We start from the raw sequence: 24,271 nt of genomic DNA on the forward strand, positions 1-24,271 counted from the left end.
TCTCTGTTTTTTTTCTGTCCTGTGCAACAGTTCAGGTCCAATTTAAAGGAGCACTGAAGCAGCACAAAAATAAAATAAAGTGAGATACTCTATGGTTAGGGAAGGCTGTGAATCCCATAGAGGCTTCACAAGCCTCACCCCATGCCGTTGTTCCAGTGCCCATCCCCCGTGAAGTTCTTCTCCCAGATTTTAGAAGTATTCCTATGCCCCAGTACTTCCAAAGCAAAGTGGATCTGTACTGGGATCACGCATGGGAAGTACAGACACTCCCATCTTTGAAAACACTCGGGAATGCGAGTACTTCCGAAGACTGCTGGGGGGTCACAAAGGTGCAGAACTTCACGGGGGGGTTGGGAGGGGGTTCAGCTTAGGAACAAGGGCTTGGAGCGAGGATTGGGAAGGCTTTATGGGATCTAGAACATTCCCTCTCCACAGGCGAGTGTCTCACTCATTTTGTTTAAGTAAACCAACCCTCTGTTCTCCAGTCTTTTAACATCACAGTCACATGATCAGCGCACTGAAAAGCTCTGGACTCTTTTACCACCTTTCCCCCACAGTAGGTGTTAGATAGGTGGTACCTTTTCCACAGTAGGTGATAGATAGGTGGTACCTTTTCCTAGCTGAATTTTGGAGGATTTGGGGTAAACGGCCAATCTCAAAACAACTCAAGAGGCAGCAGAGAGCAGGAGAAATGAGACACAAAGAAATGGTGGGGCGGGAGGCATGGACATGGGAACAGGGAGATGGGGCTACTGCTCACCACCAATGCACTCTCTGCACCCTCTGCACCAGAGAGGCATCACCACAAGAAAAAAATTAGGCGGTTGCCCACATCTAGGTGTTAAAAAGTAATCAAACTAAACTCCAAATCGATCAAGGATAATTCTAGTAATCAGGTTCATAACCACTATGCATGGTAAAATAGTGGATAGCACTCTCGCCTTCCAGTACTTAGTCCCCAGCTCAAATCCCACCCAGGGCAAGTAGTTTGTATGTTCTCTCCTTGTCTGCGTGGGTTTCCACCAGGTGCTCTCGTTTCCTCCCATGCATACAGATACGGTAAGTTAATTGGATTCCGCCTAAATTGCCTTTGACAACAATGGACATAGGACTACGGTAGGGATAAGATAGTGAGCCCCTCTGAGGGACAGCTAAGGACAAGACTATAAACCCTAGAAGCACTGTGAAAGATGTCAGCGCTATATAAATACTAAAATAACAACATGCAGCATTCTTGCCTCGCAACACTAGAGTCCCAGGTTTAAACATTGGTCAGAACATCATCTACATCAGGGGTGTCAAAGTGGCACAAAACTGTACAGTGGGACCTAGTTGTGCGCCAACCTCAATGTCTACTGGACACCTTGTAAAGTTCCTAGGTGTCTAATGGCCCCCCTCTAACCCCCATGCAGTTCCCTGGTGTCTAGTGGCCTCACTCCCTGCCCTATACAGTTCACTGGTGTCTAGTGGTCCTCTCTCCCCTATACATTCCCTGGGGTGTAGTAGCCCCCTCTCACCCCTATACAGTAGTCTAGTGTCTAGAGGCTCCCACCCTCCTCTATACAGTTCCCTGGTGTTTTCCTGCTACCTCCCCCATATGGCTTTCCTGGTGATCTAGGCTTTCACCTCCAATATAGCCTCCCCGGTGGTCTAGAGTGGGCCAAACATAATGCAAAGTAGGGAAACCACTTAAGGGCCAAATTTAATGGCTGTGAGGGCAAGATTTGACCCGCGGGCCGGAGTTTGACATGTATGATCTACATGGAGATTGGATGTTTTCCCTGTGGGTTTTTTCCAGTCACTTCAGTTTCCTCTCACATCTTGAAAAACATACTGATAAGTTATCCGGTCCAAAATTGACAATGATTTTTTTTTTGGGGGGGGGGGCAGATTTACTGTCCAATCGTTTTTCAGAAAAAATGATAAAAATCAGATCGGACCTGTCGGAAATTACCCATCGAGCCATCTATCCGCAAAGAAAGCTAATGGTGTATTCTTAGTATTAGACTAGGACTATGGTAGGCAGCTATATAGAGTAGCAACAAAAAGTATGTGAACCCTTTGGAATAATAAGGATTTCTGCACAAATTGGTCATAAAATGTGATCTGAGCTTTATCGAACTAATAACACACAAATAATTAAATGTTTCCATGTTTTATTGAACACACCATGTAAACATTTGCCGTGCAGGTGGAAAAAGTATGTGAACCCTTGGATTTAATAACTGGTTGAACCTCCTTTGGCAGCAATAACTTCAACCTAACATTTCCTGTAATTGCAGATCAGACATGCACAATGGTCAAAATAAATTTTTGACCATTCCTCTTTCTAGAACGGTTTCAGTTCAGCAATATTCTTGGGATGTCTGGTGTAAATCGCTTTCTTGAGGTCATGCCACAGCATCTCAATCGGGTTGAGGTCAGGACTGACTGGGCCACTCCAGGTGGCATATTTTCTTCTGTTTAAAGTGAATGGGAACCGCATTTAAAAAAAAATGAAGAAAATACTTACCTAAGGAGAGAGAAGGCTCTGGGTCGTATAGAACAGAGCAAGATGCCTTAATACTTCAACCCAGATAAGTGTTTCTTACCAGGGAGTCGACCAGTCACACCCGTATCCACCAAAGGTGTAGCAAAGTCCAAGTAAGAATAACGACCGGGTCTCGACCTGGATTTAAGGTCTGATTGTCCAATTTTTATTGCATGTACCACAGTGCAAAGTAGCACAACGTTTCGACCACATGGGTCTTTATCAAGTGCTTACAGACTTCATGTGCAGCAACCATATATATATATATATATAGAGACAGACTCAAATTAAAATTTTAATTTGAGTCTGTCTATATATATGGTTGCTGCACATGAAGTCTGTAAGCACTTGATAAAGACCTATGTGGTCGAAACGTTGTGCTACTTTGCACTGTGGTACATGCAATAAAAATTGGCCAATCAGGCCTTAAATCCAGGTCGAGACCCGGTCGTTATTCTTTCTGGGTCGTATAGAGCCTTCCGTCTACTCTCTCGGTGCGCTCTATCCTGTGCTGGCTCCCCCCAGTTTCAATCCCCCGTTGAATGGGTTTTTGGAAGTCTTCGGGAGCCGTGTCCTCCCGAAGACGTGCGGCTCCATACTGCACAGACGTGAGCGTGCAAGAGAGCGTGCTTGCACAGGCGCAGTACAGGGCCGCCCTTCTTCAGGAGCACTCGGGCTCTCTGAAGACTTCTGAAGCCTCCTTCGGCCAGATAAAGCAGTATTTGACTAATTTAGTCAAATACTGCTACCGGGCGAGCCAGCACTGGATTGAGGGGACCGGGAGAGGAGCCGGAAGGCTCTACAGGACCCAGAGCCTTCCCTCTCCTTGGGTAAGTATCTGTCTCATTTTTTTAAATGCGGTTCCCATTCACTTTAGGCCATTATGTTGATTTACTTCTATGCTTTGGGTCATTGTCCTGTTGTAACACACATCTTCTGCAAAGCTTCAGCTGGTGGACAGATAGCCCCAAGTTCTCTGCAAAATGTCTTGATAAACTTGGGAATTAATTTTTCCTTTGATGATAACAATCCGTCCAAGCCCTGACGCAGAAAAGCAGCCCCAAACCATGATGCCCCCACCACCATACTTCACAGTTGGGTTGAGGTGTTGATGATAGTGTGCTGTGCCTCGTTTTCTCCACACAGTGTTGTGTGTTTCTTCCAAACAACTCAACTTTGGTTTCATCTGTCCACAGAATATTTTGCCAGTACTGCGGTGGAACAACCAGGTGCTCTTTTTGCAAACTTTAAATGTACAGCAATGGTTTAAAAAAAAAAAAAAAAAAAAAACAGCAGTGGCTTCCTCTGTGGTATCCTCCCATGAACTCCATTCTTGTTTAGTGTTTAACCACTTTGGTACCAGCAGCCTCTGCCCCCTTAAAGAGACTCTGTAACAAATTTTTCAGCCTTAGTTCTTCTATCCTATAAGTTCCTATGCCTGTTCTAATGTGCTCTGGCTTACTGCAGCCTTTCCTAATTGCACTGTCTCTGTAATAAATCTTATCTCCTTTCCTCTGTCGTGTCTGTCGGGCTAAGGCTTGAATGTGTGGAATGTGCAGGGCTGCTTGTGATTGGATAGAAGCGATACACACCCTCTGCAGGCCCTCTGCACAATCTGTATGACTCACATACTCTGTTTATGTGAGCCTATTACAAGCTGGTTAGTTTGTTTGTAAACACTGCCTAAAACTGTTAATTACAAGCCAGGATTGCAGCAGAGAGTGGCAGAAACAGCACAGAGGGGCACAGGAGAAAATAAGGAATAGAATGGTGTGCTTTTTAGTGTAAGAATATTAGAGTACAGATTCTCTTTAAGGACCAGAGGCTGCTGGTACGCTAAAATGCTGCTTCCCAACGAATTGCCGCAAAAATCCACCGCTCCTGCCGATCGCGCTGTTCTGTCCCCGCTGCAGGCTCCTCTCTCTGCCGTCTCTATGACGGCAGAGCGCTGTGCGCCAGTCAGGAGCCGCTTTCATTGGCTCCTGATCCTGTCAATCAATGTAAGCCAATGGGATTGGCTTACAGTCAGAGGCGGGACAAGGTCCTCCAGCACCCAAGGCTGAGACACCAAAGTGCGCCCCTCCATCCCTGCCACCCCAGCCATCACACACTGATTGCTATTAGACTAAGAGGCGCCACAGGGCCCACAACCTCCCCAACACCTTAATATCTAGTTATCTGGCTTGCAGTCACTGCTATGTATCCCCTTTTCTTATTTATTTCTGCTTCAAACACAATTAGGAATGACAGCTGAATGAATTCTGCGCTCCCTCCTACACTGCGCCCTGAGGCTGGAGCCTCTTCAGCTTATGCCTCGGCCCGGCCCTGCTTACAGTGATGACAGGGCCAGGAGCCAATGAACCTGACCTGCACACAGTGCTCTGCCATCATAGAGACAGCAGGGTGAGCAAATTGCGGTGGGGTCAAAGCGACGAGATCGGCAGTAACGACGGGGACACACGGTTAATGGGACGTTGAACCTACGTCCAGTCAGGGCCGCAGCGCCACCTGGTGGACGTAGATTCAACCTACATCGGTCTGGATCCAGTTAACGTATCATAGATTCACTAACAGGGAACTTTGCATATGCCAGAGACTTTTGTTTAGCTGACACTCTTCTTCACCTCACTGAGCATACTGTGCTGTGCGCTTGCAGTCATCTTTACAGGACGGCCACTCCTAGGGAGAGTAGCAACAGTGCTGAACTTTCTCCATTTATAGACCGTTTATCTTGCCGTGGACTAAAAAACAGCAAGGTATTTGGAGATACTTTTATAATTCTTTCCAGCTTTATGCAAATCAAAAATTGTTAATCCTAGGTCTTCTGAGAGCTCCTTTGTGTGAGGCATCATTCACCTCAGGCAATGCTTCTTGGGAAAAGCAAACCCAAAACTGGTGCGTTTTTTATAGGGCAGGGCAGCTGTAACCAACACTTCTAATCTCATCTCATTGATTGATTGATTGATTGATTGATTGATTGATTGGACTTCCGCTGGCTGACACCTCACTCCAATTAGCTCTTGGAGATGTCATTAGTCTTGGGATTCACATACCTTTTCCACCTGCACTGTAAATGTTTACATGGTATACTCAATAAAAACATGGAAACATTTAATTATGTGTGTAGCATTAGTTTAAGCAGATTGTGGTTGTCTATTGTTGTGACTTAGATGAGTGTCAGATCACATTTTATGACCAATTTGTGCAGAAATCAATATAATTCCAAAGGGTTCACATACTTTTTATTGCCACTGTAAATACTTAAAAATATTAAGGGGCGATCCCCAAATAGGAACAACAATACATGCCAGACTATCGCCCAGCATTCCGGCATTATGGTAGTATGTACTCTATATGAGGATGCAAACTTGCAGTTCACAGGAAATAAGTGCAAAGAAACTTGTAAAACCCTCAGAGAACCGAAATAAAATGTAAGCTGAAGTAGGGCTGCGTGATATATTGATTTAAAATCGAAATCGCAATGTGGGGCACAACAATGACGTAATCGCCAAGGCGGCAATTTTTTATTGCGTATATATTTCCGCAACTCACCATGTTCCACGCGTATAATTGTTGCGCAACTCACCTTCCAGGATCCCCTGCAGCTTCTTTCTACTTCTTCCGCCAGTCGCGTTGGTAACCGCATGTCATCACAGGGGGCGCTGGTACTAACATGATAGATGGCTGGGAGAGGAATAAGGAAGAAGCTTGAAGCTGCCGGTGTCATCCTGGAAGGTAAGTTGTTACTATACCCGCTCTCCCCACACCGCTACCCCTATGCTGCCTGGCTACCTATACTGGAGGCAGCCACCTACCTAGCTAACCTATGGAGCAACTATGCTGGTGGCACCTACCTAGCTAATGTTTACTAGTGGCAACTATACTGGCTACCTATACTTGAGGCACCTACCTAGCTAACCTATACTGGGGCAACTATACTGGAGGCACCTACCTGGCTAAACTATACTGGGGGCATTGTGAATTTAGTGCTTAAGCTTGATTTGAAGAAAATCGTGAAAAAAATGTAAATCACAATTTCTGAGAGAAAAATCGCAATTTAAATTTTTTCCCTAAAATTGTGCAGCCCTAACCTGAAGACCGATGAGGTCACAGACTGGCTCCCTCTTGTCCTCAAATTCTTACCTTCCAGGTACGTCTCCCCACTTGGCACACCATGCGGCAAACACGCAGTGTAAAAGGGGCCTAAATGTTTGCAAAGGTCCAAGTAAAAAAATCTGGCATTGAGGAAATGCTCATTTCCCTTACCTTTCTAAAGACCATCTGAACGCAGCCTGGCTGGGTGATGTGGATTTTCAGACTCGTAACTCTCCACGCCAAGCAACATTTACATAGCCGGCAATCCCCAAAGAGAAAGATTAGTATCTGAGTGGATGTTGAGTTATCTTATACCCTCTACAGTTGTCACGCACAATGTATAGCAAATGTCTCTCAAGCACAACACAACTCTACACAAAACCTATTGATCGGCCCGTGCACAAAGGCGGAGATGACTTTACAGCAGCAATCAATTCCTCTGAGAAGCAGCAGCAGTACATTGTGTATAGAAAGGCTTCCCGGGTGAGGAGGTATGTATGGAAGATACAAATCTGGAGAAAACTACGTCTTCAGCTGACTCTTCATCCACAGAGCTCTCCATCACAGTGACCCGCACTTCCAGCCTGTGCGCTAATTAATTACGCCAACGCCTTGGCGAGATGAAAGGCTGCTGACACTTATTGCATTACTCTGAACAGACGACCCAACTTGCTAGTTAAAGAAACAAGGTAATTGAGCAACAATCAATAACACTCTGGAAATGGGATGTGAAGAGAAATAGCCATGAATCAGAGTCTGGGCGGTAATCTGTCAATCTACATAGTGGCTGAAAAGCCTCAGATTATCTGCATAAAAATGTTAAACTGTCGCTCTTCATTAGGCCAACATACTACAGCACAATACATTAAAATCATGTGCCAAACAGTTCTGCAATGGTCAACCACTCTCCATGAGCAGTCAACTATTTATGACATGGGCGTTTACTGAAATGCCCCAATTATGCACTTCCAATGTGCAAATTACTTAACCAGTCGGGAAACTTCCTAGTGAAAGGCATGGCCAGTTCAAGCTTCAATGCAGTAACTGCATTTGACACGGGCGACTAGGGTTTGGATCCTGGCTAGGGTCAGCACCTATTCAGTAAGACATCCTTGGGCAAGACTTCCTAGCACTGCAGGTTGGCTCCTTGAGCGCACCCTTAGCTGCAGCTTTTGAGCGCTATACAAATGTTAGGATAGGATTATTCAATGGGGCCCTGGGGCAAAGGTAACCCCACCTCCCCCCCCAAAAAAAAAAATCAGTCCTCTTGTGCCCCCAGTGTCTCCTCTGTGCCACCTCTATCCTCCTGTGCCATCAGTGTTCCCCATGTCCTGGTTCTGCAGAGGGTCCGCCAGGTGTCTTCCCATGGAGCCACTTTCCCTCCACCCTGCAGAGACTATAAGGACCCCTGAACCCTGTACTCACCTCCTTCCCACAGTAACAGTCATGGCCATCTCTCTGGCAACTTCAAGTTACCACCACTTCGCTCAGGAGGAAAAAGTGGCGTACACAACGTAGAGCATTCTGCCCAAGAGGTAACAGAGCTAGCAGCGCCAGAGGCAGAACTGAAAGCCAGGGTGGCAGGATTGGTAACTGCAGGTTAAACACACTCGCCCAGTGGGTTGACCCTAATCTTAAAGCTGCTCAAGCCTCTGTCCAGCGATCATTGCCAAAAACAGTGCAGAGAGCCCAGGGAGAAGTCAGGGGGAAACCTGGGGGGGTGGGGGAGGTTCTGGAAGAGCCCATGGGGCCCGTTTGCCCAAATGGCAGTGCTAGCCTTGGTTAAAGGGAGGAACCCTGAAATTGCTATGCTAAAGATGGGACTCCTTGACCACACTAATGTCCCAATAGTAGTTCTAAATGGAGGTCCTTCACTTCAGAAGCCTCATCTTGGGCATGGTTGGGGCCTCATCTTCAGTGGAGGGTTACTGTTAGAGGCAGTTTACACTGTCATGGACTACATAGGAGTAGTACACTTCCATATTGATGTGACACTCATGATGACCTGGATGTGAGAGTGAGAGGAGGTGACCAGACTACAGGACAGAAGGGCTTCATGGGAGGAGAGAATGTTCCTGGTGGGATGGTATCTGAAAATGAATGAAGAAACATTCTGAGGGGACAGCTGATGAAGATATTTGTGTGATAGGGTTAGGAGCTTGAAACACACTTTCTACTGTTCTAGAAAGTCATCTTGCAGAGTATTGGATCCCTCCCAGGTCTGCTCCTGTAACTAGGCCAAGGTTGCTCCCAGACAGCTGCCTATCTCCAAGATAATACATGGTTTAACGTATATATATTTAAAAATGTGAGGTTGTGTTCTTATGTTCATCTAAAGCTCCTTTTTAGCAGATCCTGTTATTCAGGTGCTGTGCAGCTGCCACAATGCACAGAGATGTTATGGTCTGATACACGGGGAATGTTCTGTATTACGGAGAGTCTATTGTATTCTGCGTGCGTTCCTAATCTCAGCATCGACTTTTCACAAGACTGCAACTGACAACAGAGAAGCCAGATGAGGTTGCAGGCTCATAGCACACAGTGCTAGTCTGAGGATTAAAAAATATGAATATCTAAGCTGACTGCAATAGCTTTTTTTCCACAGCACATACATACATTAGTGATTGCTGGTTCCTTTTAAGGATGCTCATTCGGATTCCGCGGAAATGCAATTTCCGAAATTCCAATCGGAAATTGCATTTCCGCATCGGAATGCGGAAATCGGTAATGCAAGTGCGTTAGGCAGATTTCCGCCGGAAATCGCGGAAATTTTCGCCGGAAATCGCAGAAATTTTGCCCGACTAACTATGATTTTCTCAAAAACTATAAGGTCTTTTTGAAAACTTTTTTTTGCATCTTGTTCACAAGATTCAGTTTAATAAACTGTGTTTCTAGGACTTACGGGGGGCTTTGCTATTAACCGCTAAATTCGGCGGATTTTTACTGTAATGTAAAATGCAGAAAATCTGCTTCTGCCTATTTTCTGCATTTACATTACAAGAAAAATCCGCCGACTTTAACGGTTAATAGCAAAGCCCCCGTACGTCCTAGAAACACCAAATTTTCAGGGTTTATTAAACAGAATCTTCTGAACAAGATGCAAAAACAAGTTTTCAAAAAGACCCTATAGTTTTTGAGAAAATCGATGTTAAAGTCGAGCGGAATTTCCGCGATTTCCGGCGGAAATTCCGCATTGGAATGCGGAAATTGGTAGCGGAAAGCGGAATCGGTATTTGCCAATGGCGGAATGCGGAATTACCGCGGAATCGGAAATTGGCATTTCAGACTATCCCTAGTTCCTTTGCTGCTGAAAGCAGAGTGACTACAGAGATATCCATCTTAAAGTGGACCTGAACTCAGAACTTTCTCTCTGCTCTTAAAGATAAGCAACGGCATAATAACCAGGGATGGGCTTTCGAGTAGTGAACCACTCAAATCGGAAATTCAAATGAAGTTAATGACTTCCCGTGTCACCCCGGGATGGGGGGGTTAACTTACCCAGAAGTCCTTGGGACGACTGCGTATCCTTCTGGGCTGGCAGCCGCTACCTCTATGAACGTTCCCGCCGGCGGCCTCCTTTCCTGCATCACAGGCGTCTTCTCTGCTTCTCACCGCCTCCTCTCCGTCTGTAGTTAGATAGCTACAAGAAAATGGCCGCTGATGTCCACATTTGTGGACATCGGTGGCCATTTTCTTTTAGAACTGCTTTAATTACAGACTGAGCAGGGAGAGAGACCGAGGGGGCATCGAGTGGCGACACATACCCGATGCTGCCGCAACACATTCAGGAACCACTGATCTAATTACATAACATATGTATAGCACTGTCCATGTTTTGATTTTAGTGATTTTACTACAGTAAAAAAAGAGAGAATCCTTATTAGCATTTCCTATTTTAACTGTGATTATTTTGAAGCCAATCCTGATGTAATTTCCTCCCTTACTCTCCTCTGCCTGATTTGCCCACCCTTCACTATAGAAAGTGCATTGTCTCAGCATGAGAAATATTGGCCAATCAGAGAGGAACAAAGGTGTGGGAGGGGACAACAGAAGGGAAAGAGACTTCAGCCAATCAGGCTGCATTAGTTAAGTCTGAGGGGAAGTAGAGAAGCAAAAAAAGGACAACCCAGCATGCCCTGCAACTTCCTTTTTGTGTACCAACTAAGAGTCAGGTAAACTGTGGAATGATCATTTATCAACAAGAAAAGTAAAAGTGATTTTAACTTTTGGATTGCCTGGTTAGCACCCTTATTACTTGTTTACCAGATAAAAATAAAGAATTGATTTTTATTTTATGCCCGACAGGTACACTTTAAAAAACAGGTTTGCTTTATCAAATGAGAGAGCTTTAACTTTTCTTCTCTTGCTGATGCAGTGCCTGCAATTACATGACAATCCATTCACACCTCTGCTAAATCTGTACGTTATCTCTACTAAATGTTTCTATTTTTGTTGCTATGGACTGTTCCACCCGTGTATGGCCCGCCTGTGTTTACCTGAATAGCCGCTGTGTACACAGGTAGTAGGGAGAGGCATTATGACCATTAGGGGAGAGATTGCACAAGGCTTCCTATGACTCATTGTAAGCTGAAAGGAGAATGGAAGCACTAGTGCAGGGCGGCACAATCCTTGTATATGAATTAAAGTGGACCTGTACTCTTGCACAGGACAGAAGAAAAACAAAGTAAATCCACCCTGTATGTATTTAGAGAGTTTAGCCTCCCTCATCTGTAACTAATCACCACTGTAATGTGATCTGTCAGCTGGCTGCCTCAGCAGAACAGCTAATTTGTAAACACAGGCTGTTAACCTTATGTCTGCTTCCATGAAAGCAGGAAGAAGACACACTGCAGATTTATTGAAAGATTTTTATCAGCTGTAACAAAGAAATGTTTTTCTTTAAAGGTTATTATGTGGTTTCTTATCTTTTAGAGCAGAGAGGAAGTTCTGAGTTCAGGTCCGCATTAACAAAAATCAATGTAATAATTCATAATTATCTTTGTTAAAAAAAACACAATGGTAGCAACAGGCTTCACCAAGTCACAGATCTTCAGTGACTGACTACTGCCTCCAGGATGCGGAAAGGAAATGGGCAAGTCCAATGCTGAAATGATTTTCTATGGGTCTGATTTTATCTTTTATGGAATAGTTCTGCTGCTATTTTTCTGGATAGTGCATTGCAACCGACTAAAGCTACCCATACAGTAAGATTTTTCCCTGGCAGATTAAATTACTGCGATCAATCTGCCAGAGATCAATGCCCCAACATGGCCGCCATTCGTACGTGTCGGGAGATGAAGATGAAAGGACACAGGAGGGGGCATGTCGGCCGGACAGGTGAGTTTGCTCCACTGCTGCAAGTACTCTGCAGGGGCCTGGGGGGGGAGGGGGGGACAGTACTAGTACAGTATAATGAAAAAAATTACCATTTCATGCCTCTCAACTTTTTGAGACGAGAAAGAGGGACGCTTTAAGACACGCCCCTGCCACACCTCTAAACAGGCCCACAACACACTCTTAGCTACGCATGTCACAAAAAAAGTCAACAGAGGTCATTTTATAGTTAAAACCACACTGGTCCTTTCTATCCTCAGTTTTTTTTTTCATATTAACATTTGAAATTAAGACAAATATCAATTTAACAGATGGGAATAAAGTTTAGAGTCAATTAAACACATTTTTCAGTACAAACATTTTTTTTCATAATCATGCCTCATTACATTGTCTTATTATCTTTCGGGAGACACCTGTGTCATTTCCCATCAAAAAACTACTTGCTTTTACTTAAAATTGTTTAAAAACTGTCCAAAGTCATTTAAAAGCTTTTTAATCGACCTTGCAGGGGTCAGCAGAAAACCTGCAGATTTGATAAAGTGGTTAAATGTGACAAATAATCAAAGGCACATCTGTCTACTGACAGAAGACTGAATACACAGACATTCTAATTAGCTTTTCTCAGAGTCTTCTGCAAAAGTGAACAGCTACTGAAAAGATAAAGCCCTTTCTGTTTACAGTAGTTCTGTCCACTTTCCAATATGTAATTGCAAACACTGAGGTGATAAGAACAAGAAGATAATAAAACTGCCTCACTGTGACTTTGCTGAATTAGGTCAGACAGTGCTGTGAGGTCACACTGAAAACAGAGAGGATTGTGGGGGCCCATTCACACTAGAAAATAGCGATTAGCGCTGTAAAAACACTGTACACTTCGCTCGCAATTAGGTTTCTATAGCGCTTTAAATAGAGTTAGCGCTTTGGTGATTACCTGGTATCACCCACTAATCGCCATAGTGAGAACGGGCCCTAAGATGGTTTCCGAGCTGCTGAGCATACTGCCGGCAACATCACAAGCAAGGTGGCAGCTCCCACACAGGTATGTATGGCTTTATGCTGCATAGTGGCTGAATAGTGTACTCTGCCTCTGACACAGAAGACCAGAGTTCCAATCTCGGCTCTTCTTGCACAGTAACCCAGCACCTATTCAGTGAGGAGACCTTGGACAAGGCTCCTTAACACTGCTACTGCCTATAGAGCGTGCTCTGGTGACTGTAGCTTTGGAGCTTTGAGTCCAGCAGGAGAAAAGCACAATATACATTTTATTTGTCTTGTCATGCACATTAATCTGCGTACAGCAGTTAAAGGAAACCAGAGACAGTGTTAGGGCTAGTTCACACTCGGCGTTTGGAGCACCGCTAGCCCGCACTCACGTTCAGCTCCGCGATCACGTTTTTAAATAAAATCTCGCAATTCTGCGCGATTTACGCTTGTGACTCCCGTTCAATAAAACGAGAATCACAGAACAATCGCCCCCGAAACACTGCATGCAGCACGTTTGTGATTAATTGAAATCGCAACCGCTGCAGTGTGAATGTATCCATAGGCAAGCGCTGGAGATTTGGCCTCCAGCAATAGCTGGAAGCCGAATTATATCATTCCCACTATCCACACGGACCTGGAGGGGGAATAGTAATTAACACCGCCGGGACTTGTGCAGCAGCAGGAAAAGCCATACCGGCTGTATCCTGCGCCTAAGTCTCCCGGAGCCGATTACATATGTACGCTCCATAGGGATACATTGCAGCAGCTCTTTGATGATTGCCGGCGATCAGCAAAGCGCTGAAGAAGAATCGCCCAAGTGTGACCAGCCCTTATACAAAGATTTTTTTAATTACTCGGGGCTTCCTCCAGCCCCATAAGCACGTCAGAGTCCCTTGCCATCCTCCCGCGGTCCACCATTCAGCGGCAATAAGCCCCGCATCAGTCGGGGTCTCCCGCAGAGGTCCACATATGCGCAGAAGACCCTGACTGACGCCACTGAGCCAGTTCCCGGGGCTGATTGCCACTGAACGGAGGACGGCGAGGGACTACAATTTAAGCTCGACATACGCTATTCAAACTTGATTGTACAAACCTTATCCAATGTTACCACTTAAAGTGTACCTGAGACGATTTTGTACTTACTGTATACACTCGAGTATAAGTCTAGAAATTTAGGTCTGATTCACTTCATAAAATTATAGGGGTCGACTTCTACACGAGCCACGGGAAACACTGAGTTATGTGTGTAGTAATAGTGACATTCCCATTTGCAGCAATGTACCCAGTGGTAAGTGATACTTAGAGGAAAGGAAATGCCAAGAAAGCACGGGTCTAAAGGTCCTGGCCACAGCAATTATCAAGGAAAAAGGCAAGGGGGGGGGGGGGGGTGTTACTGGGCTGCATAAAAGGGAGTGAATAATTGCTGCACTTGGGGGCCTGGAGGGAGGTATTGGCTGCACTTAAGGGACAGGAGGGGTTAATGGCTGCAATACTGTATGCATTGCAGTCATAAACCCCTCCTGAGCCCCCAAGTGCAGCTACTAACTTTGCTGGGTAGACTTATACTTGAATTAATGAAAAATTCCAGCTTAAGAGGGTTGAATAGTGGGTTCGACTTATACACGAGGTTGACTTGTATTCAAGTATAGACGGTACTAGGGGCTTCCTCCAGCCCCCTTCTGTTGCACCCCATAAAGTTCACACCTCGGCTCAGTTACAGACCACTGCGCATGCACAAGCCTAGCCGCACACACCACCTGATTGCACTTCCATGGCTAGGAGCATTCTGCGCATAACTGCATTTGGTGCCATGTATGCGAAGTAGTCCGTGACGCAGCTGGATTGCAGACTTCACAGGAGCACTACAGAGGAGACCGGGATAACAGCGCGGGAAATGATGGACTACAGGGGGCTGGAGGAAGCCCCAGGAAAGTAAAAATCCTTGTACACAAGCTAGATAGATCTTGGTCTGTGTGGTTGTTTAGGACCGCCTCTTCTGAGAATCTACCATGCACATGGCAGCCCTCAATGCATCGGCAAGAGATCCGGCATGCCAGCTAATCTTGACCAAGCGCCAGCCGATTCCATTCTCTTTCTTACCCTTGCCATTCTATGCTCCGACATGTAACCCACATGGTCCGCCCGCCCGTCTCCATAGCAATGGATCCCACAGAATTCAGCCTGAAACAGTCATCCAACTGCAGGTGACCGTAATTGAGCACATGTACGCACCGTTACTTGCAGAAACAGAGCTTACATAAACAATTTGTTACAAAAATATTGTTGTCTATGACATTGGGTAGATGTGGTGAGATCATATAAAGTTATACAATAAAAATTGTATGGCAAAGCTTAAAGGACAACCGAGGTGACACGTGACATTATGAGATAGACGTGTATGTACTGTGCCAAACACACAATTAACTAGGCTGTTTTCCTTTTTTTTCTTTCTCTGCCTGAAAAGTAAACATCAGGTATGTAAGTGACAGTTTCTGTCCGGGACGGGACTGGGTCAGACTATAGTATAATCCTCACTGATAAGTAATTGCAGACATAAAACACTCTCCTGTCAGTAAATGGCTTCTGGGAGCAGGAAAAAGATAAAAAGGGTCAATAATTCATAGATTTGAGCTCTGGCACACTTCAATGAAGGTGTATATGAGCAGAGACAATGAAACTGTAAAAACTTAAAAACTAGATTTAGATATAAAATAAAACTGTGGAATATCTAAAAAAAAAATTAAAAGTCATTTTTAGGAGGAAGACAGATACAATTGTTTTTCTCATCAGTCTATTTTCACCTCAGATGTCCTTTAAAGAGGATCTCCAGAGTAAATACTGAAATCCGTCAGCCTGCAAGTAAGAAAACGTTATATTTACCCGAGAAGCCTTGTCCCGCGAAGCTGTCCTGTAGTCCCTGCATCACCCGACTTCCGGCACCTGGTCCCGCCTCCTCTCTCCACAGAGAAAAACAAAACAAATTTACTACAGTAAATAGCTTGGCGATTTTCTCTGCGGACAGAGAGGAAGCGGGGCCAGGTGCCGAAAATTGGGTGATTTCGGGACGGCATCGCGGGACAAGGCTTCTTGGGTAAACATAACTTTGTTGTCCTTGCAGGCTGCCGGATTTTAGTATTTATTTACTCTAGAGGTCCTCTATATATCTATACTAAAGAATGAGAAGGCAATATCAACATCCGTCTGTGCAGAATCTTGTAAATGAGAAGTAGCAACATTGTAAAGGTTCCCATACATCTAGTGATGTATGGGCGGATGGACCAAGATACAGATCTCTCTCTAATCAAATCTGATCGGATGGAGATCTGTTGCTTGCACATACACAGCAGGAATTGGCCTAGTGATGCTGCCTCCACCGCTCCCCAAATGGAAATGTGTAAATGTCTCCCTGCCGCCAACACCCAACCCCCGATCCCATCCGCCCCCCCCCCCAAATCCCAGAGAGAGGAAACAATGCACAATGACATCACATTTCACATCGGACCGCTGTGATCTGAAGGCTGGAGAGGTAGTACCATAAATATGGGAGAAAAAAATACAATACATAATGACAGAAAAAAAATGCATTACACATGAAAAATATACATGTACACAAGAATACCAGCATTGTATGACATAGAATTCAAAATGACAAGGTTGTTCTTTAAATAGATGAGACAGAGTCTTTATCTAGAGACAGGTGGAGATTAATGAGGGCAGTGAGAGGGCAGACACACACGGGATAGATTAAAGATATTCAGTAGACAAAATTAATCAGTTTTGACCAGAAGACATTAAAATCTCGCTTTCATTTTCTATTTTTTGTAATGCCTTATTTTCTAATGATGAGCAGAAGAAGACAATTTGGTGTGTGACAAATCTCAATAGATATGTTGGCTAAGCGGACAATGCCTGGTACACACCATGCGATTTCCCATCAGATAGACGGAACGAATAGATCATTTCTGACAGGTCCGATCATTTTTCTGAAACGTTTTCCGATCACTTCTATACAACATCAATTAAAAAAAAAGAAAAAAAAAAAGATCGGAAATCAGATCAGACCTATCGGAAATTATCTATTTGACCGTATATCTGACAGGAAATTACATGGTGTGTACCAGGCATAACACTTAATTTGCACCCAGGGCCAGCGCTACCATAGAGGCAAAAGGGGCAATTGCCCCAGGGCCCCAGAGCCTGTAGGGACCCCCAAGGTGTCTCTCCGCAACTTAATTGTTGCTCCTCAGGGCCCCTACACAGTCTTCGGCAGAGGCTCAGGGGCCCTATGGGGAAATCTGGCTGCAACAATGAGTCTCTACAGCCACTTTTTGGTTGGGGGTATCTATTTGGGGGCCCAGGTTAATTTTGCCCAGGTGTCCCATTGTTACTAGAACAGGACCTGTTTGCACATCTGGGGTCTTGGGATTTTTGTTCATATGGTCCTCTCAGGCTTAATTGGGTTTCACCAGAGGAAGGAGGTGCACTAGACACCAGGGAACTGTATAAGGAAGTGAGGGGGGCCATTATAAACCAGGAAATTGTATAAGGAAGGGAGGTGGCTACTAGACATTACGGTTGGCCCATGACTTAGTCCCAGTTTTCACCCACTTTCTATTTCAGTTTGACACCAGGAAAATATGAGCCTAAAAATATTCCTTCAAAAAAGCGTATCTAAATGAAAATTGAAAGTATACTGTGTTTGCTGCATTCGCTGAAGTTTGCTCATTAGTCTGTGAGCCACTCAATAAGCGCTCTAGGCACTTTCGATTCACTGGACACACAATGGTTTTGGTATGCAAGTTCTTTCAAACATCTGTTAGACGCCTCCGGCACTTCCCAGGCGTTTGGCAAGCATTTGCCATTCACAGAGTGTTCAGAAATATTTTCCATGCTGGACATGTCCTTCGATGCATCCTACACCTCTCCTAAGACAGACTTTTTGGAAGCCGGAAAAGAAAAAATTAAAGGCACAGTCCTAAGTAATTCATTTGATAGCTTAGTGAGCTTAGTGTCCAGATGTTACGTTTTCTTTTTTAATCGCTAGGGTTTGCTAAATAACATAGGAATCGTGGTACGTAATTTCTACTACTGCAATCCGATGTTTACATAAGCGCGATCGCGCCGCAGAGCGATTATTGCCACAATTTTGCTATAATATGCAGTGCATAGCAAAATCGCCATCGTAGGGGGCAAAAAAGTACTTTGCTGAATCGCAATCGCTAGCGTTTAGCGCAAACGCTAGTGATTGCTAGTGGAAAAGGGCCCTCAAGGCATTTTTACTACATGACCTCAGTGCTTCTGAGTCTTCATTAGCCGATAACTGTCACATAAAGTACTAAACATTCTTTGTTTCTGACACACTACTGCCATATGTGACAGTATTTGTACGGTTATTTGTCCAATCTTATTCTGCAGCCAGTCCATAGAGCTGTGGCTCAGTGGTGCCAAGCTTACATTTCTTGTACGAACAGATGTTCCATGTATTTTGCCTAAAGAAGCCGGTATGCCTGCGAAACACGTTGCAGTGGAGTCGATTTTGTTGCAGTTATCTCTTTTCTCATTGAATAAAGAAATTACTTTTAAAAATAGACATTGAGTGTCTGACTACCTGGAGGTAAGTCTACCAGCGCCTCCCTTTTAAACGATTTTTAATAGATTTTACTCTATTTTGAGGCCTTTGTTTCTGTTACTTTTTAGTTTTTTGCCGGCCTAAACCACAGCTCCCTTGGGCAACCTTCAATCCACCTAGGAGGATCTGAAGATTGTCCTACACAATGTGATCAGTACCAATGTAGCCAGTCTCAATGGGTTGCCAAAGTCTTGGTTGTCTGCAGCATCACTTGATGTAAAGTAACCAACGGCACAGCCAGGGAATCCCAAGGATTCTCCACCCATATAAAAATATGGAAGAGCATATCCAACGACTGTAGGGCCGGGTCTACTTCAGCGAAACCAGCCGCAGACAAAAGTTACAGAAGAATACACTGATATTGTTCAATAAACAAAGAATGACTAGCTTGTAGCTGCTGAAGTATGCCGGGCTTTGGGCAGAGCAGATGTGTTGTACTCTTACTAGGCAATACAAATAAAAGTGTAATGCTTTTTCCATGGCTGAATGGAAAATAATGAGAGGAGCAATGGGTCAGTGGGAAAATAATGGGAGGAGTAATGTTGCTGGGGCCCCAGGGCATCAGGGGAAGTTGGACTTCCTACACCTCCTGCAGGCTATCTATGAGGGATATTTTCATCATCTGGTCGCATGTTAAGTCAAGGTGAGGGTTTAGCGTTTAGAGATAAGGTTGAGGCAGGAATTACTATGCAGAAAGAAAGAGATGGTTATTCTAGAGGGGAAAGCCACTACAGAGACGGGTCATACCCCTACCATCATGATCTTCAATATAAGGCTTTGGTTTCTTTCTGATTTTGGATTTCTTCTTCCTTTCCAGGAGCTCTTTTATATGGCGATTCACTGGGGAACAAACACAGTGATGAACACAACGGAACAAAATGAACAAGACACAAAATGGCTGACAGAAGAACTCTGGACATCCATTGGCACAGTGACAGAGGACCAGAGAACAAGGGTGCCAACATAGCACTTCTGCTTTGGGCTGTGTTGTGCTCAGCTGAGCACCAGCAAGATTTGGGTGGTTTTCAAAACTGCTATTCCAAGTGTTGTTACCTCCAGCAAGGAGGCTAGATGTAAACAGAAATGATCCCACTACTATGTTCCAAGCTGGAGAATATGTTTGGCAGGAACCTATCCTGTGTGCAGTACAGCAAACTGGTCACCTGCTGCCAATGTTTCACGCAAGTGTTCTCCAGTCTCTAGACACGCAGAGACTTATGCAATGCAAATCCAGAAAGGAGTTTGCACAGAAGCCCTCAGTAAGATACGGTCTAATGTTATTTAGGGCCAGTTCACATGGACATTGAGCCGACATTAATCGTGACACCTAGGATTTGTTGCTCAAGCGCTGTCCATCCAAATGAATGGACAGTGCTTTTTAAACCCCAGTACTAGCTTTTCCCGTCATTCGAGCAAATGCCACTCTCGTCATCTTATTTCATCCTGGATGCTACATGTAGTGTCCAGGATAGGTTAAGCGCAGCTCTTCCGATTCAAAACGGGACGCATTTTCTGAACTATGGGAGCCAATGCCAAACCCTTCTCCTCTCATCTGCAGAGCAGCGTTTACAATCCCCAAACTGCGACGTGCCCCAGCTCCTGTTTGAACCTGCCCTTGATCCACAAGACAAGTGGGCATCAAAATGGCAATGTTTCAAGTCAAAGATTACTTTTTCTCAAGCCAAGCATTTTAAAGCTATAAATGACTGAAGACCTCCAAGCAGTCTCTTGTTTCCTGCTACATGGGGTTCTATGAGGAACAGCAATTAATTCATTGATTTTTGTTTAGGTCAGGTTGAGATCAGCCCACAGCAGAAGAGACTTGGACACTGTGTCAGCACCAATGTTCCCTACTGTTAGGATATCCAAAGACATACTGGCAAACCGCTACATATCTACACACTATATCGGACCTGTGCAGAAACTCCTATGCCAGTAAATCTTGCGGAGAACTTGGTCACCTGCGAAGGAATCTCCAAGTCATTTGCTACTGTTCTTCTGACTCCAGGACTGGAGGTGTCTGCACAAGGCTATGATGAGCATACATACAGTATATGACCGTGCCATGATTGTTGCAATGTTTATGCCAGATGTAGATACTATAACCACCATCTTCTCTATGGGTAACCTTGTTGTGTATTCATGATGATAGAACCACATATGTACACAAACACACCTCAATATTCCAACACACAGGCACATTTGTCGAGTTTAGACATGACAGACAATAGCAATGACTAAAATGATAAATGTGAAGCACTCATTAAAAACATCTGAGTATATACAAGTGGGGAACAATCTGCTGACACAATGAGCCTCATTCAGTCCATTTCCAAAGACTCTGAAAAGACTTGCTCCATTGTTGCAATAGCCAGTGCGCTGGAAACACACACATATATATATATATATTTAACGAAGGTTCAAGTGCTAGTGTAGTGTACTTAAAATGAGGCATTGAGCAACAATGAAATGCATGTACATGCTGGCACTGACATACCGCTACCTTAAAAGTGGGGTAAACCAAATAGTACATGTTGGTATCATTGATCAAGGACTTATTTTAAAACATTTCAAACACAATTAAAGAACAGTAGTCAATTCAAAAACCAAGCCACACAACGTTAAGTAGCTCAAATACATCCAAAATGTTTTTTTTCTTCCATTTTTGAAGGGTTAGAGCCATTTGTAACTGCTTCCTGTACTGCCATTGGAGAGAAACCCAGGCCCTCCTCTCCATGTGACACAAAGGATTCAAATTTAAAGGAGAACTGTAGTGAGGTATATGGAGGCTGCCATATTTGTTTCCTTTTAAGCAATACCAGTTGTCTGGCTGTCCTGCTGATCCTCTGCCTCTAATAGTTGTTGCCCCAGACCCTGAACAAGCATGCAGCAGATCAGAGGTTTCTGACATTATTGTCAGATCTGGTAAGATTAGCTGCATGCTTGTTTCTGGTGTGATTCTACAGGCAGATAGCTCAGCAGGACTGCCAGGTAACGGATATTGCTTAAAAGGAAATCAATATGGCAGCCTCCATATACCTCTCACTACAGTTCTCTTTTAAGCTCATGGTGTCACAAAGGAGGGATTTACTGACCAGCAAACTCTTCCCAGAAGTATTTCTTCTCCTTCCACTGCACGGTTCTGCTAAGAGTTATCCGTGAGCTGATTTTCATTGGCTCCTGACTTTGTGATCAATGTGAGCAAATCACATTGGCTCACAGTGATCACAGGGTCAAGAGCCAATGAAATTGGCTCCTGACCAGCTCACGGAGCTCTGCTGTCATAGCGACGGCAGAGCAAGTAGGTTGCGGCAACAGGAGAGCGTCGAGAGAGACTGATCCATGCGGTGAGACATTGATGAGCCCCGATTTTTGTACCAGCTGTCTCTGGTCCTTAAAGGGACACTTAAGTCAAACAAAAAAAAATAGTTTTACTCACCTGGGGCTTCCAATAGCCCCCTGCAGCTGTCCGGTGCCCTCGCCATCTCCCTCCGATCCTCCTGGCCCCGCCGGCAGCCACTTCCTGTTTCGGTGACAGGAGCTGACAGGCTGGGGACGTGAGTAATTCTTCGCGTTCCTGGCCACAATAGCGCCATCTATGCTGCTATAGCATATATCATATACCATATAGCAGCATAGACGGTGCTAATGTGTCTGGGAACGCGAAGAATCACTCGCGTCCCCAGCCTGTCAGCTCCTGTCACCGAAACAGGAAGTGGCTGCCGGCGGGGCCAGGAGGATCGGAGGGTGACAGCGAGGGCACCGGACAGCTGCAGGGGGCTATTGGAAGCCCTAGGTGAGTAAAACTCATTTTTTTTGTTTGACTTAAGTGTTCCTTTAAGAGTCCAGAGACTGCTGGTACTGAAGTGGTTAATCTAGGATCAGACAACATGTCCGTTTAGCCGCTGTTCTCCAGTGCGGCAAATGGAACAATTTGCATGCCAGTATGAACCGAGCCTGAGCCAGCAAACCCTGAAACAACCAAGAAACAGGAGACAAAGTTTAGTCAGCACAAAACGTCGCCAACTAGTGGAGGGAGGAGATAAAGCACAGAATTGAGAACTTCATGAGAACTAGTAAGATAAAAAGAGTAGAAGAATTTATTTTTTACAATAGGTTTGCTGCTGTTCAGTCCGGCTTTTATAGATTTTGGAATCTGAACAGCTCTGCCATTAAAATACAACAGAAAAGTTTTATTTTTACAGACCAGCATTCGATTTTAGAAACACCAGAAAAATGCATAACTTGGCTCTGGCTGATTAGGGAAGCTTCTGCATACATATTCATTTCATGCTGCAGTGTTTTATGCACTCAGCGGGGTATATACCGTAGATAGCTGGATAGGAATAAGCAGCATGCTGCTGGGACTGGCGGTACTGCACAGTATGACACACGGATTATCATATAGAATACAGAGAAGAGAGATTAGAACATCACACCCTGTCAGGAAAATACAGAAAATTATTTTACAAAAAAGTGGAAAGCTCGGAGACGATGAGGAACAATCCAAAGCAATCAAATCTAAAATAGGCTTGCTTGTCATGTGCTGCAGCACTTTAACCAGAAATGAGAGACTATTAAGGCTGTCATTACTATCCCCTTCTTCAAACGCATGTTCCTTGGCTGTCCAGCTGATCTGGTAGTTTCTGAGTCACACCTGGTACAAGCAAGAAATCCTTGAAGGCAGAACTACAGCCTAGCGCCTACAATAAAAATAAAAAAAAATCCTGTCTTGCAACTCCTTAATACCTATTTAGTCATCCTACTAGCCAATTCCTTTACAGGTCACAGTGATCTGTACTTAAAGCAGCCATCTTACATCCAGTTCAAATCTGTAACCATGCACAGCTATTTTCCAAAATGCACAGCTTTCTATCAGTGTAGCTTGCACAAAAAGCTCCCTGCTATAAATCCTGTACACTGACAGCCTAAAGACCACAATAAAGCCCTCAGGGGGAAATAAAATTAACTACTTAACCCTAACACACACATGAAAACCTGTTTCTCCCTGTAAGTTATTATGATGTGGCTAACTATTGGAGCAGAGGAGAAACTTTGACTGTAATTCCATTTGCGGTCAGGGCATCGGGTCTTGATATTTGTTCGGGTTCAGTTTCTGAACATACTGAAGGCAGAGAATCCGCTTAGCAGCCGGGCAGATTACAAATTTTAAAGTGTCAGTGTACTCCTGCTGATTGCCATAAAACTGTCATTATCTCTACAGAAATAACAGCACTCCGGATCTATTTATAAAGGCGGTGATTGGCTATTCCCAGAGTGCTGATTGCTAGTGTCAGTTTCCAGACCCTGCCCACGTGTATTTCCGGACTGTCATATTTATAAAGGGGCGATCATTGTGACTTCCCATTTCTAGATAGACAAAAAGGGTTCACAATTTTAGAAGTAAAGAATGCTATCAGCTGCTTCAGTGGCTCAGAGGGCAGAAAAGGATGTCATTTTCCAACTACCCGTTCACCACAGATCACCATTTTAAAAAGTGCAGATCCGTTGCTGCTATTAAAGTCATTATGGACTTCTTTTTCTGGTGATCAGGCTGACGGTCGCATCCGTTCTGAGGCTCCAATCAAGTGAAGGGAGGTGTGAATCACCACTTTAGAGTAATCATGGTGGGTGATCAAATCAATGATCTCTAATGTACTACTACGCAGATGATAGATCGCCCCTTTATAAGTGTGGAA

The 24,271-nt window shown here is 44.5% G+C and overlaps 1 protein-coding gene across 2 annotated transcripts in view; it reads right to left on the minus strand.

Annotated features, from left to right (window-relative positions):
- Positions 1-24,271, minus strand: part of ARHGAP39 (Rho GTPase activating protein 39) — a 314,835-nt gene that overhangs the window by 81,523 nt on the left and 209,041 nt on the right. The window contains exon 5 of one of the 2 annotated variants that reach the window (XM_068237893.1): positions 19,326-19,412. The exons of the other annotated variant lie outside the window; for it this stretch is intronic. Coding sequence (XP_068093994.1) covers positions 19,326-19,412 — 87 coding nt within the window. The remainder of the gene's footprint in view (positions 1-19,325; positions 19,413-24,271) is intronic. 2 annotated transcript variants of the gene reach the window in all.

Source organism: Hyperolius riggenbachi, chromosome 5 (assembly GCF_040937935.1).
Source record: "Hyperolius riggenbachi isolate aHypRig1 chromosome 5, aHypRig1.pri, whole genome shotgun sequence".
Lineage (NCBI taxonomy): Eukaryota > Metazoa > Chordata > Amphibia > Anura > Hyperoliidae > Hyperolius > Hyperolius riggenbachi.